The sequence below is a fragment of the Parasteatoda tepidariorum genome, chromosome 1, assembly GCF_982258835.1.
Source record: "Parasteatoda tepidariorum strain Cologne lab strain chromosome 1, Ptep-v5.0, whole genome shotgun sequence".
Classification (NCBI taxonomy): Eukaryota; Metazoa; Arthropoda; class Arachnida; order Araneae; family Theridiidae; genus Parasteatoda; species Parasteatoda tepidariorum.
In genome coordinates, this window is record NC_141755.1 from 25,171,433 (window position 1) to 25,184,357 (window position 12,925).

The 12,925-nt window shown below is 28.0% G+C and overlaps 1 protein-coding gene across 6 annotated transcripts in view; it reads right to left on the reverse strand.

The window, feature by feature from the left end:
• Positions 1 to 12,925, reverse strand: part of LOC107437870 (glucose dehydrogenase [FAD, quinone]) — a 51,821-nt gene that overhangs the window by 15,410 nt on the left and 23,486 nt on the right. For 4 of the 6 annotated variants that reach the window (XM_087160410.1, XM_087160407.1, XM_071180392.2 and 1 more), the window contains exons 2-3: positions 3,732 to 3,889; positions 2,622 to 2,824 (exon numbers count right to left, since the gene is read on the reverse strand). In XM_087160410.1, the coding sequence (XP_087016536.1) occupies positions 2,622 to 2,824; positions 3,732 to 3,882 (354 nt within the window). In that variant the 5' untranslated portion in view covers positions 3,883 to 3,889. Of the gene's footprint in view, positions 1 to 2,621; positions 2,825 to 3,731; positions 3,890 to 9,800; positions 9,941 to 11,190; positions 11,301 to 12,925 lie in introns of those variants that run through there. The other 2 variants (XM_087160404.1, XM_087160403.1) reach the window with 2 other exon arrangements.

Consider the following 12,925-nt stretch of genomic DNA (forward strand, 5'->3'; position numbering starts at 1 on the left):
ATGCAATGTCTTGAAAAATATTAGTTCAAATGACTTGAAGTATGAATATTTTCTACATATATGTCTAGAGACTTGTTGAATAAACTATTATTTTAAAAAGCAACTAAGTGCAATTTGGGCCTTTTTTTTTGCCAGATAAGTTTCGATACTAGCTGCAAAATATCTAAGTATTAATTTTATGTCTAATGCATAGTCTATTTATTAAGTTGAGTTTTTATGAAAATTATAAAGCATGAAGAAGGAAAATACAATAATTTTTGACAATGCTATGTGATTTTGAAAGAAGGTCGATTTTTGATCTTTTTTTTACCAATTTTCCCCCGATACTTTTTTTAAGAAAATATTCGTTGCTTTTTTTTGTTTTTATTACCATGTTTTAGTGTATAATATACAAAGAAATCTAAATAAACGATTTTTGAATTGAAATTTCAAAATTTTGCCTCTGAAGTTGTTTGAGAACCTTAGAAATTAATTTTTTTAACTCTCTGCAAAATATAGACTTGAAAAGAAAGATAAATACCTTCAGAATTTATTTCCCTTAGTAAGTATGGAAAAAAAATTGGGAATTATTTTTTTATGCGAAATTTGTGTATTCACGTGCGTTTGTGCATATACATGTTCAATACATCGCATTATGTATTAAAATATGCAATTATTTGCCATGTTAATTTTTATGTTATGTTTTTTGGTAAAGTTAAATGCACCAAAAATATGTATATTTTTCAATAACTCCGAAAAAAATAGTCCAATTTTAATATCATCAGTTTTATCATAATCTAATATAGAAAGTTCAATCTTTTCACTCGTGTTAATTACATCTATATTTTTCTACTGAGAAGTCAAGTAAAAGAAACTTAACATACAATAACATATTGAAAAAAATATTTTTTTCAAATATTTTAGTTCTATTTTATCTAAAGAATATTTGAAGATAAGTTTTCCTCTCTTTTGTTAATTAATAATGTCTGTGAAATCTCTTCAAAAATTCTGCAGACATTTAAAAGAAAATTTAAAGTTTTCAAAACGTCTATGCGTAATGTGTACGAAAAAATCTGCAGATATTTTAAAGAAAAAATTAAATCTTCAAAATGTCTTTAGATTTCTTAAGGAAATCTTTAAAAATCGTTTTTTTTTTTTTTTTTGCTGAAGAAATTCTTAAAATATTTTTAGTGAGGGTAGCTGCACTACCATTTTAAATTACTTAAAATAAATCAATTGGAACGTTATTAGTTTGAAGCCTATTAATTGTGAAAAGATAGATTCTGTAACAGTAAAATTAAAATGAAAAATATTTTTGATTTCAATAACTTCAGTTCATTGAAATAAATCAACATTAAAAACAAATTTTTAAAAAAAATTAACTAAACACCGGGTAAACTAAAAATTTTGTATATGAATATAGATTAAAACATACTAAAACTTGAGGAATTCAAAATTCTACCTGAAATAATATTACTTTGCCTTTCATATTATGTTCTAAAAGCTAAATCAGAAAGTATGGAAAGCTTCCAAATTTTTCCTTATACCGTCAACCAACAATTAACAAATTTTGGTTGAATGAAAACTTTTCGTTAGCGCAAACTTTGCGAGATGACAAAACAAGAATAATACACAAAAGATCGTTCAATTTAGTTTCCATTAATTTTGTCTGCAAAATGCAAGTAAAAATTTTTTACAACGAATGGTTATTTTATTTTTGCTTTAATTAATCTATGGCATTCACCGACTTACCGCTCTAGTTCTGCTTTTTGACTATCGGCAATGAAAAAACAAAATGTTACCTAGTGAAAAGGAATATAAGTAAGTTTGCTTAATCTAAGATTCGCAATTAAATTCAAGCAGTTTTTTAACTTTTTAAAAATTTAGAGTGAGGGAGTGTTAAATTTTCTCTGCTACAAAGAGGATTGCTTTATCGTTTATCACGAATTTTCGTGCAAAAATATGTTTAATCACATATATAGAATTCTGCTGCGTGGCCAGAGCGAGGGGTACGGTTAATAATTACAGATTAAAATATGGTAAAAAGTACCGTCTCTCAGGGTACCGTAAATTGTACTGCAATCTAAAATGAACTCTGATATACCGCAATTTTGCATACATTAATATTTACTGTAAAATTATTGGATCACTGTAAGTAAATAATTATTGCTGCAAAATTGCAGTATAAAATTTTAGGGACAAAATGGGTTTTACGATAAAATAAGTACGGATAAAATTTTATGAATGCTGCACTTAGGGTGCCCAGTACTTTTTTCCGTAATTTGATCTGGAACTTTTAACTGTGTGCATCTTTAAGGTAAAAATGTCCCTTTCTAAACTTGGTATACCAATCATGCCACCCTCTCAACACACAACACAAATGTCACGAACAACTTTTGAGGTTATAAAACCTAAATTAAAAGCAAAAAAGGATGTGCCGAAAATGCTAATTTTTTTTTTTCAATTTGACCTTCCATGTTAAGGATCTGAAAATTAATATATATTTTCTTGAACAAAAAATTATGTAATATAGATTTCGTTCTAACTAAACATCTTCGTTTGAACTATCCAAATCATTACGCTAAAACTATTTAATGACATTAGAAAATGGCAGCAACTCAATTTCCAAACCCAATATTTACTCTGTTGGTGAGAAGTCTTCCTGTATGGTTTTGTGGAACAGTCTTGTAAGCCCAGTCAATGTCTGAAAACCAGAAATTTCTGCCAAAGCTAGGTACATCATTCAGTATAGGTGGTATCCCTCCTGCTTCCAACAACAAAATACTAACGCATGGTAACTCGGATAGCCGTCCTGCAAGTGTTGAACCTCCAGATCCAGCTCCAACTAGAATATTTTAAAATAGGATTTATTCATTCATTTGATTAGATGTATTCCTTAAACAAACAATTCAATATTTTTAGTTGTTACTCTTCGCCGTGGCTAAATTTCACTTTTATTTTTACGCAGATTTTCCAAGTTTAAAGATTTAAACGCGTAGGAAAATATCTTCTTTCTAGCATGAATTCAGAAAATTTTAATACATTTAACTTTCTGAACACAGAAAGGAATTAAAGGATAAATTTAAAAAAACTCCTAAACGGTGTCAACTATTATTGTATTTGAAACCAAATAAAATGAAATATTCTAAAAAAAAATTTTTTTTTTTTTTTTTTTTGCTTACAAAGTCAAATCCTTCCCGTAACTGAACAACTTTTGATTCAAATTTCTCAAAAATGTGTAAACAAATGTAATAAAATAAACACAACATTTTTTAAAACATTTGTTTCTCCTGAAATTAAATGTAATTAAGTGCAAAATTTATTTTTTAAGTTAATTTTTGCATTTAATTTAATTTTAGAGAAAACTAAAATTAAATTGGTTGATTGTATCGAATCGAATTTCTTATTATTTTATTTTATTTTATTTTTCAGGGTATGCAATTCGTTTTACCAATAACTACATGCAAAACAAGCTCAAAATTTCTAAAAAAAAATTAAGTCGTTCTAGAGAAACAAAAAAAAGAATAAGCTTTTTTTTTTAGTTAGAGAGCAAATGTTTAATTAAAAAATGTATATATATTCTACAAAATGCTGTCTTTTAACTGTGAAATAAAAAATTTTGCAAAAAAAATTGCTATGTTTGAAAATTTATGCAAAAGATCAGAAAGAACAAATTTATTAATTTCCAGAATACAATAGTTTATGACCAGAAAATGGTGGGTGGCGAGTGATTATTTTCAGGTCTAGCTTACCTATGATATAATCATATTCAGAGTTGACTGTTGATGGCGACTGAGTTGGCGATGGCGAGTTTTTTTGTGTAGCCAAAGACAAAAGCATTAATGGAAGAAGTGTTGAATTGGCCAGGGGTGTCATGTACCCCCTTTCTCTAGCTATATCCATCGTCTTTCTGACAAGAAAAAACAATTTCTAATTTTATACTAAAATAATCATAAATATTTTTTATTTTGCTTTTATGAATACTGTTTAAAAGAACATTTTGAGACAAAATCTATTTTTTTCGCAAACATAGACCTTCTTAAACATTTTCTTAAAATAATTCGAGTACTGATATTTCATTTTAAGTTTCTTGGCTTTAAGTTTTTTAAGAACTTCTCGGTAAGCTTAGAATTCAATTTCATTAAAGTTGAAAACAATGACATGAATCCAATGCAATCACTTTAGGAGCACTTATTAATCTAGTTAATAGATTCATTTTTACTTAAAAGTTTAAGATTTTGAAAAAAAACGTTAAAACAAGTTATTGTAAATACTTTAATAATGCGTTGTTAATGATTTTGAAAGTCACTTCAGAGTATTTAGTTGCATTAGACTCATCGTTATGTAAGAGCTTAATATTTTAAGAACGAAGATAAAGAAAGTCGAAAAAAGTGGAAAAATGGTCAACGAAATACACTATTAAAATATCTCACAATATTTCAAAAAATGCAAAATAATAAAGTTTATTATTTTTGTGTAATAATTAAAAAGATTTAAAAGACCTTAATCAAGTTTTCTTAAATTTCTTTAATCAAAATCTCCGATTACATTTACAGTTTACTGTCTTCTAAGCTACCTATTTCTAAATAAAAATCCCGTTTTTTACCATTAAGGTAAGCTTCGATTTCAGGAGAATATTTTTTAAAATATTAATTTTTGTTTAACATGCTCTTCCCCAATATAAATAAAAACTGCTTTGTCAAAGAAATTTTTATTTTCTATTATTACAATTTATTTATTTTTTCATTTATTTATTTCTTCATTGATTTATTTTTTGTAAGAAGTGCGTAGAAGCTTTATGCTTAGAGAATCACAACAAATGTTTGCGTGCTATAAGCAAATAAATAATTCCAGTATTAATAAACAATATCAAAGACTAAAATAGGCTAATAAAATATTTTATGCACTCCAAAACTACAGTTCACTTACTTTTATGATGCCTCAAAATGAAGTATTACAAAATCTATCTTTATTCTAACAATATCCCGAAAAAGTACTGAGTCATTCGTTTTAATTTTTAAACTTCCACCTTATGCCATTTATATTTATACATTGGAATATTATTACAAAAGAAAATTAATGAAATATACAGAACACAAGAAAAAGAATGAATAACTCTGATTAAATTTTGATCTGATGATCGGATTTTAATGGTTCAAAAATGGGAACCTCAAATATGCAAATTAGAGAATAGAGAGAATAGAGAGCACGCCTACCAATGAGGTAACCTGGTTCGAATCGCGGTGATGGCTGGTCGATTCCGCACCGGGCTCGCACCGACCGCAGTGCCAACATGAAATATCCTCAGTGGTGGATGTATCGTGGGTTAAAGTCCCCTTGCCGTCAGGCTAACCGTAGTAGGTTTTCGTGGTTTTCCTCTCCATGTAACGCAAATGTGGGTCAGTTGCATCAAAAGATCTTCCACGAAGGCAAATATCTCCCAATACATGATCCAGGAGTTCCCTTGTCTTCTGGATTGGGTTCAAAATTGCAAGGATACGGAGGTTGAACAATCGTAGCCGCAAACTAAAAATTCGGTCGGCCATTCAACGACGGTTGTAAAATAAAATAAAATTAGCTGTGCAGGTGATATTTTAAATTTCCAAAGCAGCCACAAAAGCATAATTTCTTTGAATAATTTTTCCTTTTTTCCCGACGGATTTGCATTTCTTTCTCTTTATAGAATTTAGCAGCAATTTAGTAAATATGGACTCAATAGTTTAGTCAAGAGAGTGGTCCGCAGTTTGGATCCCTTAATGTTAATTTTAGTTTTCACTTATTATCCTAAGATTAAGAACCCATACCTTATAAAGTTTTAAAGCGAATTGGAAATTGTTTTCCCTCAGTTATCAAATTAATTTATTGAAAAATAATTTCATGCAAAGGAAATTTAACCTTTTTCAGCACTCGCCATTGGAGGTAGTGAGAGTGGATTTGACTGCTGATCTGTCCTATTTCAGCCGGTAACTCTTGAGATTTCAATTATTAACTTAAAATCGCACTTTCTTCTATTTTTATTTTAAATTATACTAAGAAAAGGAAAAATCAAGGAAGAAAAAATATTCTAAGAAAAAGAAAAATCAAAGGGAAAAAAAATTATTCTAAGAAAAGGAAAATCAAAGAAAAAAAAATTATTCCAAGAAAAGGAGCAATCAAAGGGGAAAAAAAAGACAAAAAAAATTTTTTTTTCATTATTCAATAAGTCAATGTTTTTATGAAACACAAATTTCACTTTGAATGACTTATTTGGTAATTATTGATTATTGATGGTTATTGTAATAAAAAAAACTATTTATTATACAAATCATTGTAAAAAATATCGTACAATGTCTTAAATCCTAAAAAAAAATCAGTTTTGGGAATTCCGGTTGTATGTACACAAAGCAGTGACACTTCACCTTACATCAGGGTAAGGGAAAAGAACATACCCAGCAATGAACCTCTAACTTCAAAAATTAACACTGTAATAATTGTTAATAGCAATCGTACCATGATACACTATGCTAACTGATACACTGATCGTACTCTGATGTTTTCACTAATCTACCTCATTAACTAAAAAGGAGCGAAATTTTAAAAAAAAATTAAGGAATGTATTGTTATTAAATTTAATGTTGAACTGCATTTGGCGTATAAATAATAATTTGAAGTTAATTTTGAAGCCAAACTAGCCCTTTAAAATGAACATTCTAAATTTATACCTTCCCCTACTGTCTGAAATAGGAACATTTTCAACTGTGAACACCTAAATCAGGACATTACCTTTCCGTATTTAAATAATTTTATTTCTGATAGGTTACTTTTATTATTGTGTCAAAGTAGTTATTTTAATACATAGTTTTAAACGGAAAAGTTATTTTTTTATTGTCGGCACTATATCAAATCAATTATTTAATCAATTTCGTTTAAAAAAAAGGACTTAAATTTCCCTAGTTATGAAATGTGTAAAACTTTTTACCAACTCTGAAGAGAAAAAAAGATTAAAAAATATCAATAAACAACACAATTTACAAATTCCTTTTGTTAGGCTGTCTTTAATAATTTGAGTAGCGTTAAGTAAGTAGTTAAATGTTAAGTATCTTCTTTGATTCCATTTTTTAGATTCTCTTTAGTAATAACCTAAGTAATAACTTAAACAATAACTTAAACAATAAAAAACACAACTACTTCGATTTAGTAGGAACAACATATGACGCAATGCTAAACGAATGGAATTTAGTTGTTGTTTATTTAGTTATTGTTATTAGTAGTTGTTGTTATTTGTTTTAGTTGTTGTTGCTTATTTAGTTGTATTTAGTTTCAATACCTTTTCTTTATAATGCGATAAAATCTGGCGAGCAGCTATTTAAACGATCGAACACTTCGTTTGCTTATTTGTGGCTTGAAGTTAGGCTCGCAGAAAATGCCGTTCATGGGTTAAATTTAGTAGGAACAACACAACCTGTGACGTAGGCTTATACCCAATTGGGTATAATATAGCCGCTCGCCAGAATAATAAATAGCTGCTCGCCAGATTTTATTGCATTATAAAGAAAAGTTATTGAAACTAAATACAACTAAATAAACAACAACAACTAAAACAAATAACAACAACTACTAATAACAATAACTAAATAAACAACAACTAAATTCCATTCGTTTAGCATTGCGTCATATGTTGTTCCTACTAAATCGAAGTAGTTGTGTTTTTTTCATATTATACCCAATTGTTATAATAAGTTTTTCTTCTTCTTTTCACGCTCTATTTTTTTTTCTTAAGCGAAGACGATAATTTTTATAGCGATATTGTAGTACTTTGTACAACTAAAAATTCTTTTCACAACACTTTAAAAATATTTACTTTATTTTCTTTATATATACAGAGAACAGTCGGCAAAGAATTCGATTAGGTTGAAAAACATTTCGCTAAAAAGGAACGAATTCCAAAAGAAAAAATAAACAACTTAAAGAATAAAAATGCTGATGACAGCCAATTTTTTGAAAGTTAACTTAGAAATAACAAACCAAATGATGTTAAATAACAAACCAAACGATGTTAACAAAATGACGTAGAAAGCGCAACTAGATCAAAATTATACAAGCACAACTAGATCAAATTATAATACCTGAGTGCTTGACGTAACAGATATAGAAATAGAATTTGATACCATAAAAAATTATATAGAAATAGAAATTGATACCATAAAAAATTTATTCGTTTTCGTGTTCTTTTCATGTATTTAGCATTTTAGTTTGTTTTTTTTTTTCTTAAGCGTTGTAGCTATATAATTTCAAACATCCTCAAGAGCTATAACACATCTGCAGCAGAACTGGATATGAAGACAAACTTGCTGGACAGGAACACTTTAATTGTCCACTAATCTTCAGATTTCCTGCTATGTTTTAAAAAACTTTATTTGTGAAAACCTTCAGCGTGGCGGACAGCTGGCCGCCTTAGGCGGCTAGTAAAGTAATAAACATCAATTGTTGCATACATTTTGATAAAGTATATAAATTACATGAAACCCGCTAATTATTACATATTAGGCGTAAATTATTAAACAATAAATTTTTATGAAATGTGAGGGCATAATTAGTTTTGAATGAAAAATATCCCTTTTTTCAAATTTAATAAATTTATATAGCACATATTATTATTTAGCACTTTAGAATGACTAAAATGATTGATTTGAATGTTAAAACAAATACTTTTAAATTTTAATTTTATATACATTTTAATTTTAAATAAATCTTTACTTTAAATTCCAGTATGGCATATTTAACTACTTTGATTTTACTTTTGAACGAATAATAACGATTTCTTCGTTCGCTTGATTTGAATTTTGGTAGGTAGTAACTTTATTTACGTTGCACTAAATGTTATATTAAAGCTGCACAATGGGCTATTGGTGACAGTCTGGGAATTTGTACAAAATAATGATATTATTTTTTCTTATTTTATGTTGTAATAAGAAATATAATTTAAAAGTAAACACAGTTCTAATCGTACGTGAAAAAAATACAAATATATCATTTTAAATTAATATTTATTAAGTGAAAATTAATATTTTGCGATAATTTGGTAAAAAATTTAATAGAATATAAATTTGAATTGAAATTAGAAGTCGATAAGTTTGAAACATACGAATATTTCAATTACCGACTCAGCAGTTCTGATTTCTAACATTGCATCAATGTGTTGCACGAACGCTAAGTCAACGGGAAATATGTTAATTTCAATAATCACAAGTACTTGCTCAATTCTATTTCTAATTTTCTTCAAAGAAACTTTTACCAGTATTAAAAAGCATTGAAAATTGAACATTAATGATATGTTTTAATCCCCAATTTGATCAACAAGATAAAATAAATAATAATTTATTGTTCAGAAATTCTTATAAGAAAGTACATTTACTAAAGATTAAAGTAAGTGAAACGCAAAAACAATAACTTGCAATATATGAATAAATAAATCTGCTTAATGATAAATGCTTAGTATATGAATGAAAATTAGGAAATGTACCTTTTTTTATAATGGAAACAAAATCATGGAATTTCGTATTTGAAATAAAATCAGGAAAATCCCATTTCTTTATCATAACTCTTACATTAAAAGACTAAAACAAATTTTTCGCTCTAATTTTATTTAAAAAATTGATTAATTTCAATAATCACGAGTGCTTGTTATATTCTATTTCGAATTTTCTTCAAAGAAAATTTTTCCAGCTTTAACAAACATTGAAAAATGAACATTAATAATATGTTTTAACCACCAATTCAGTCAACGAGATAAAATAAATATTGATTATTTAGAAAATCACAAAAGAAAATTTTATATTTACCAAAGTTTAAAATAAGAGAAATGTAAAAAAACGATAGCTTGCAAACTATGAATACCTAAATCTGTTTAATGATAAATGTTTAGCAAAAGAATGAAAACTAGGAAATGTACTTTTCCTTATCATGGAATTTTTTATTTGAATGAAAATCAGGAAATGCACATTTCTTTATCATAGCTCTTAAATTAAAAGACTGAAACAAATTTATCACACTACTCATAGTAAAATTTATGATGCCACTTATTCTTAATGTATGACGCAGCAGTTCAGTAACCTTTTTTAATTTTACTAGGAGACTCCATCCCCTACTCTCTCCGCTCTCCAACCCTCGAAATAGTTTTTAGTTCCTCATTTTTTTTTCTGAAGCATCAATATTACCTCAAAAACAAGGAATATTTTGTTTTCAAAATATAATAATGCTGTAGCTTCATGTAAGAACCTTTATTTAATATGTTAATTAGAACGAGATACACAATCACCTGGATTTGAAAAATAGCCATCTGCACTTGTAAAAAATTAACCTAAGGAATACTGATTATGACTCAATAATACGAAATAAAGGAGAAGTAATTTTAGCCATTGACTATATTCTTAAGAATACAAATACGAAACGGTTTTACTGCTCTATATTTAGTTCATTTTTTTATTTTTAAAAATTTCAATATAGATGTCAAGATTTATATCTGGCAATATGTTCGTTCACTGTTCTCGTTCACTTTAACTACTTTTGATTGAATTCTATCTACTCGAGCGCTAGCTATTGAATAAAAAAAATACCGATCTCGTTAGGAAAAAGAATTTTCTAAAAAAGGCATAAATAATCTACAATTAAAGCTAAAAATATTGGAAAAAATTCACGAAAAAAGTACTTTAAATAGCAATAACTTTTGAATAAATTGGAATTTTGAAAAGAGCATGTTTTAAGAAAGAACATGCTGTAAGAGCATTACAGCATGTTTAATTTCAACTCTGTAGGTTGACCCGCATAGTATTTTTTATATCAAGTTTAACAGTTAATAATTATCAAACTAATTATTGAATAATAATTTTTTTATTCCGTTGTACTTAATGTAAATTTTTTACAGTTTTTTGAAATTTCATTTTGAGTTATAGAGAGATATGAGAGATAGAGGAAAGCTATAGAAAATAAATATGTTTTATAGCTATTAAAAACTAAAAAGTTATAAGATTAATAGTATTGCATTTTTAAAATGCATAAAAAAATTCTTAAATTTTAAAAACTCAATAATGAAACAGAACGAATAATAATATTGTAGCTGTAAAAATATATATCGTCAGCAAAAAAAAATCCTTCTAAAATTTAAAAATAAATTATTAAACTTATTTTGAAATAAATTTGATGAACATTTAAAAATAAGGGAAATTTATTTACCTAAGTTTCACCTTTTCCTCTAGTTACTAAATTTAACTAAACTAAATGTAGTTAAAATCAGAATAATTTTTATAAGACGATGCATACCTCAGAACTGAACATCTGTCTTAATAAACAGCAAAAATCATTTGATTTATTTTTACTTATTCAGCAGTAAAATCTAATTTATTTCTTCATATTGCATTAAAATACATTTATTTGTGAACATCTTGACATAACCAAAGTTTCTTTCGTATTCATATCATATAATGTTTCATTTTAAGTATTCTGAAGTATTTCAAATATTTATATAAATAAAAAGCATAACTTGCATATGAAGTTTTCATACTAATCTAATGCAGACTAAGTTTTTAAAAAAACGTACGTAAAGTAAGCAAAACAAACGATTAAATCTATAATAATTTATTTTCCTATTTTTTTAAACTCAACTAAACATAATTTTCTAGTTATTGGAAGTATAGAGTGACAACTACTTGATGATAACAGTCATAAATTTACAAAGTTGTTTCAATAAACAGAATAATCAATAGTTCTATCAGTTTTTCTCATAATAAATATTGTATATCAATAATAAACATATATTATTTTTTATTAATTAATAATAATTTTAACAGAAAATCTAATAAATAGTATATTAATTTTTACGTGTTCTGTAATAAATAGAAATTTATTATAGTTTTTTTTCAATACTTTTAAAGATAGATTATTTTTCTGTAGAAGGCACCACTATGGTAAAGTTTAAATTCAATCATAATAATGATATTTTTTTTAGAAATTTTGAATTAGTCTTTTAAAATGAGATTTTTGGGGTGAAATCTGGGGAACTAAATTTATTAATATTTATTGAGGATGGTATTATAACTTCTATAGGGTATTAGTGGGTTTATGACTGTTTTTTCTCAGGGATCTTTTTTTTTTTTTTTTTTTGGTTCTGACGTCCGCCGGATGCGGGATGACTCTAGATTTGGTAAACAGGTCAATCTAGATTCTTTCGCCTTGCTGAAGGGAAGATAAAAGAGAAGTGAAGAGTGTGGCTAAAGGCATATGGATGCTCACAGAGAGGTGAAATGACCAGAAGGGTGATCCTTGACTCGCGAGCATACCACCCCTAGTCTTTTACCTAACTTTTATATTGCCACTCTTACTACTTAGTAACCACCATATATTAGGACTCTTCACTCTTAGTTTAAACTAATTTGTGACTTCCGCCTCTGCGTTTTCGCTCGCCACTCTACCCTGCTCTCCATCGACATCATTACAGGCGCCCACGGGCATCACCTCAGATGAAGGAGTCAATTGTCCGCTTCGCGGACAGGCACTCTGTTCTCTACTCCAGTTCAAGTTCAAGGCTAAAGGCAGTAACCCGGAGGATACGGAGCTTGTCCGCAGGAAAGGTGGTCCGTGACAGCACCTCGGAGATGGTGGATCGGGAACTTAAGGAAAGCTAAACTGAAGTCTCTAGCGGGAAGAACGACCGTGATTAGCCGAAAGCCGATATCTTCGAGACGGTGGGCCAAGTCCGAACGTATCTATGCTGGAAGTCCGATGTTCCCCTTCTACATGCCTAAGCCTAATGAAGTTAGAATATTTGGAGAAATTTTGTGATCCTAGCCGAGGAGTTTGCCCACGAGCTCATCTACCATTCCGGTGGGCGTTTCCAGAGGGCGAACAGTAAATTCTTTTGGGTACATATAAAACTTTAAATTTTATTTCGTTAACGTTTTAGAGGAATCAT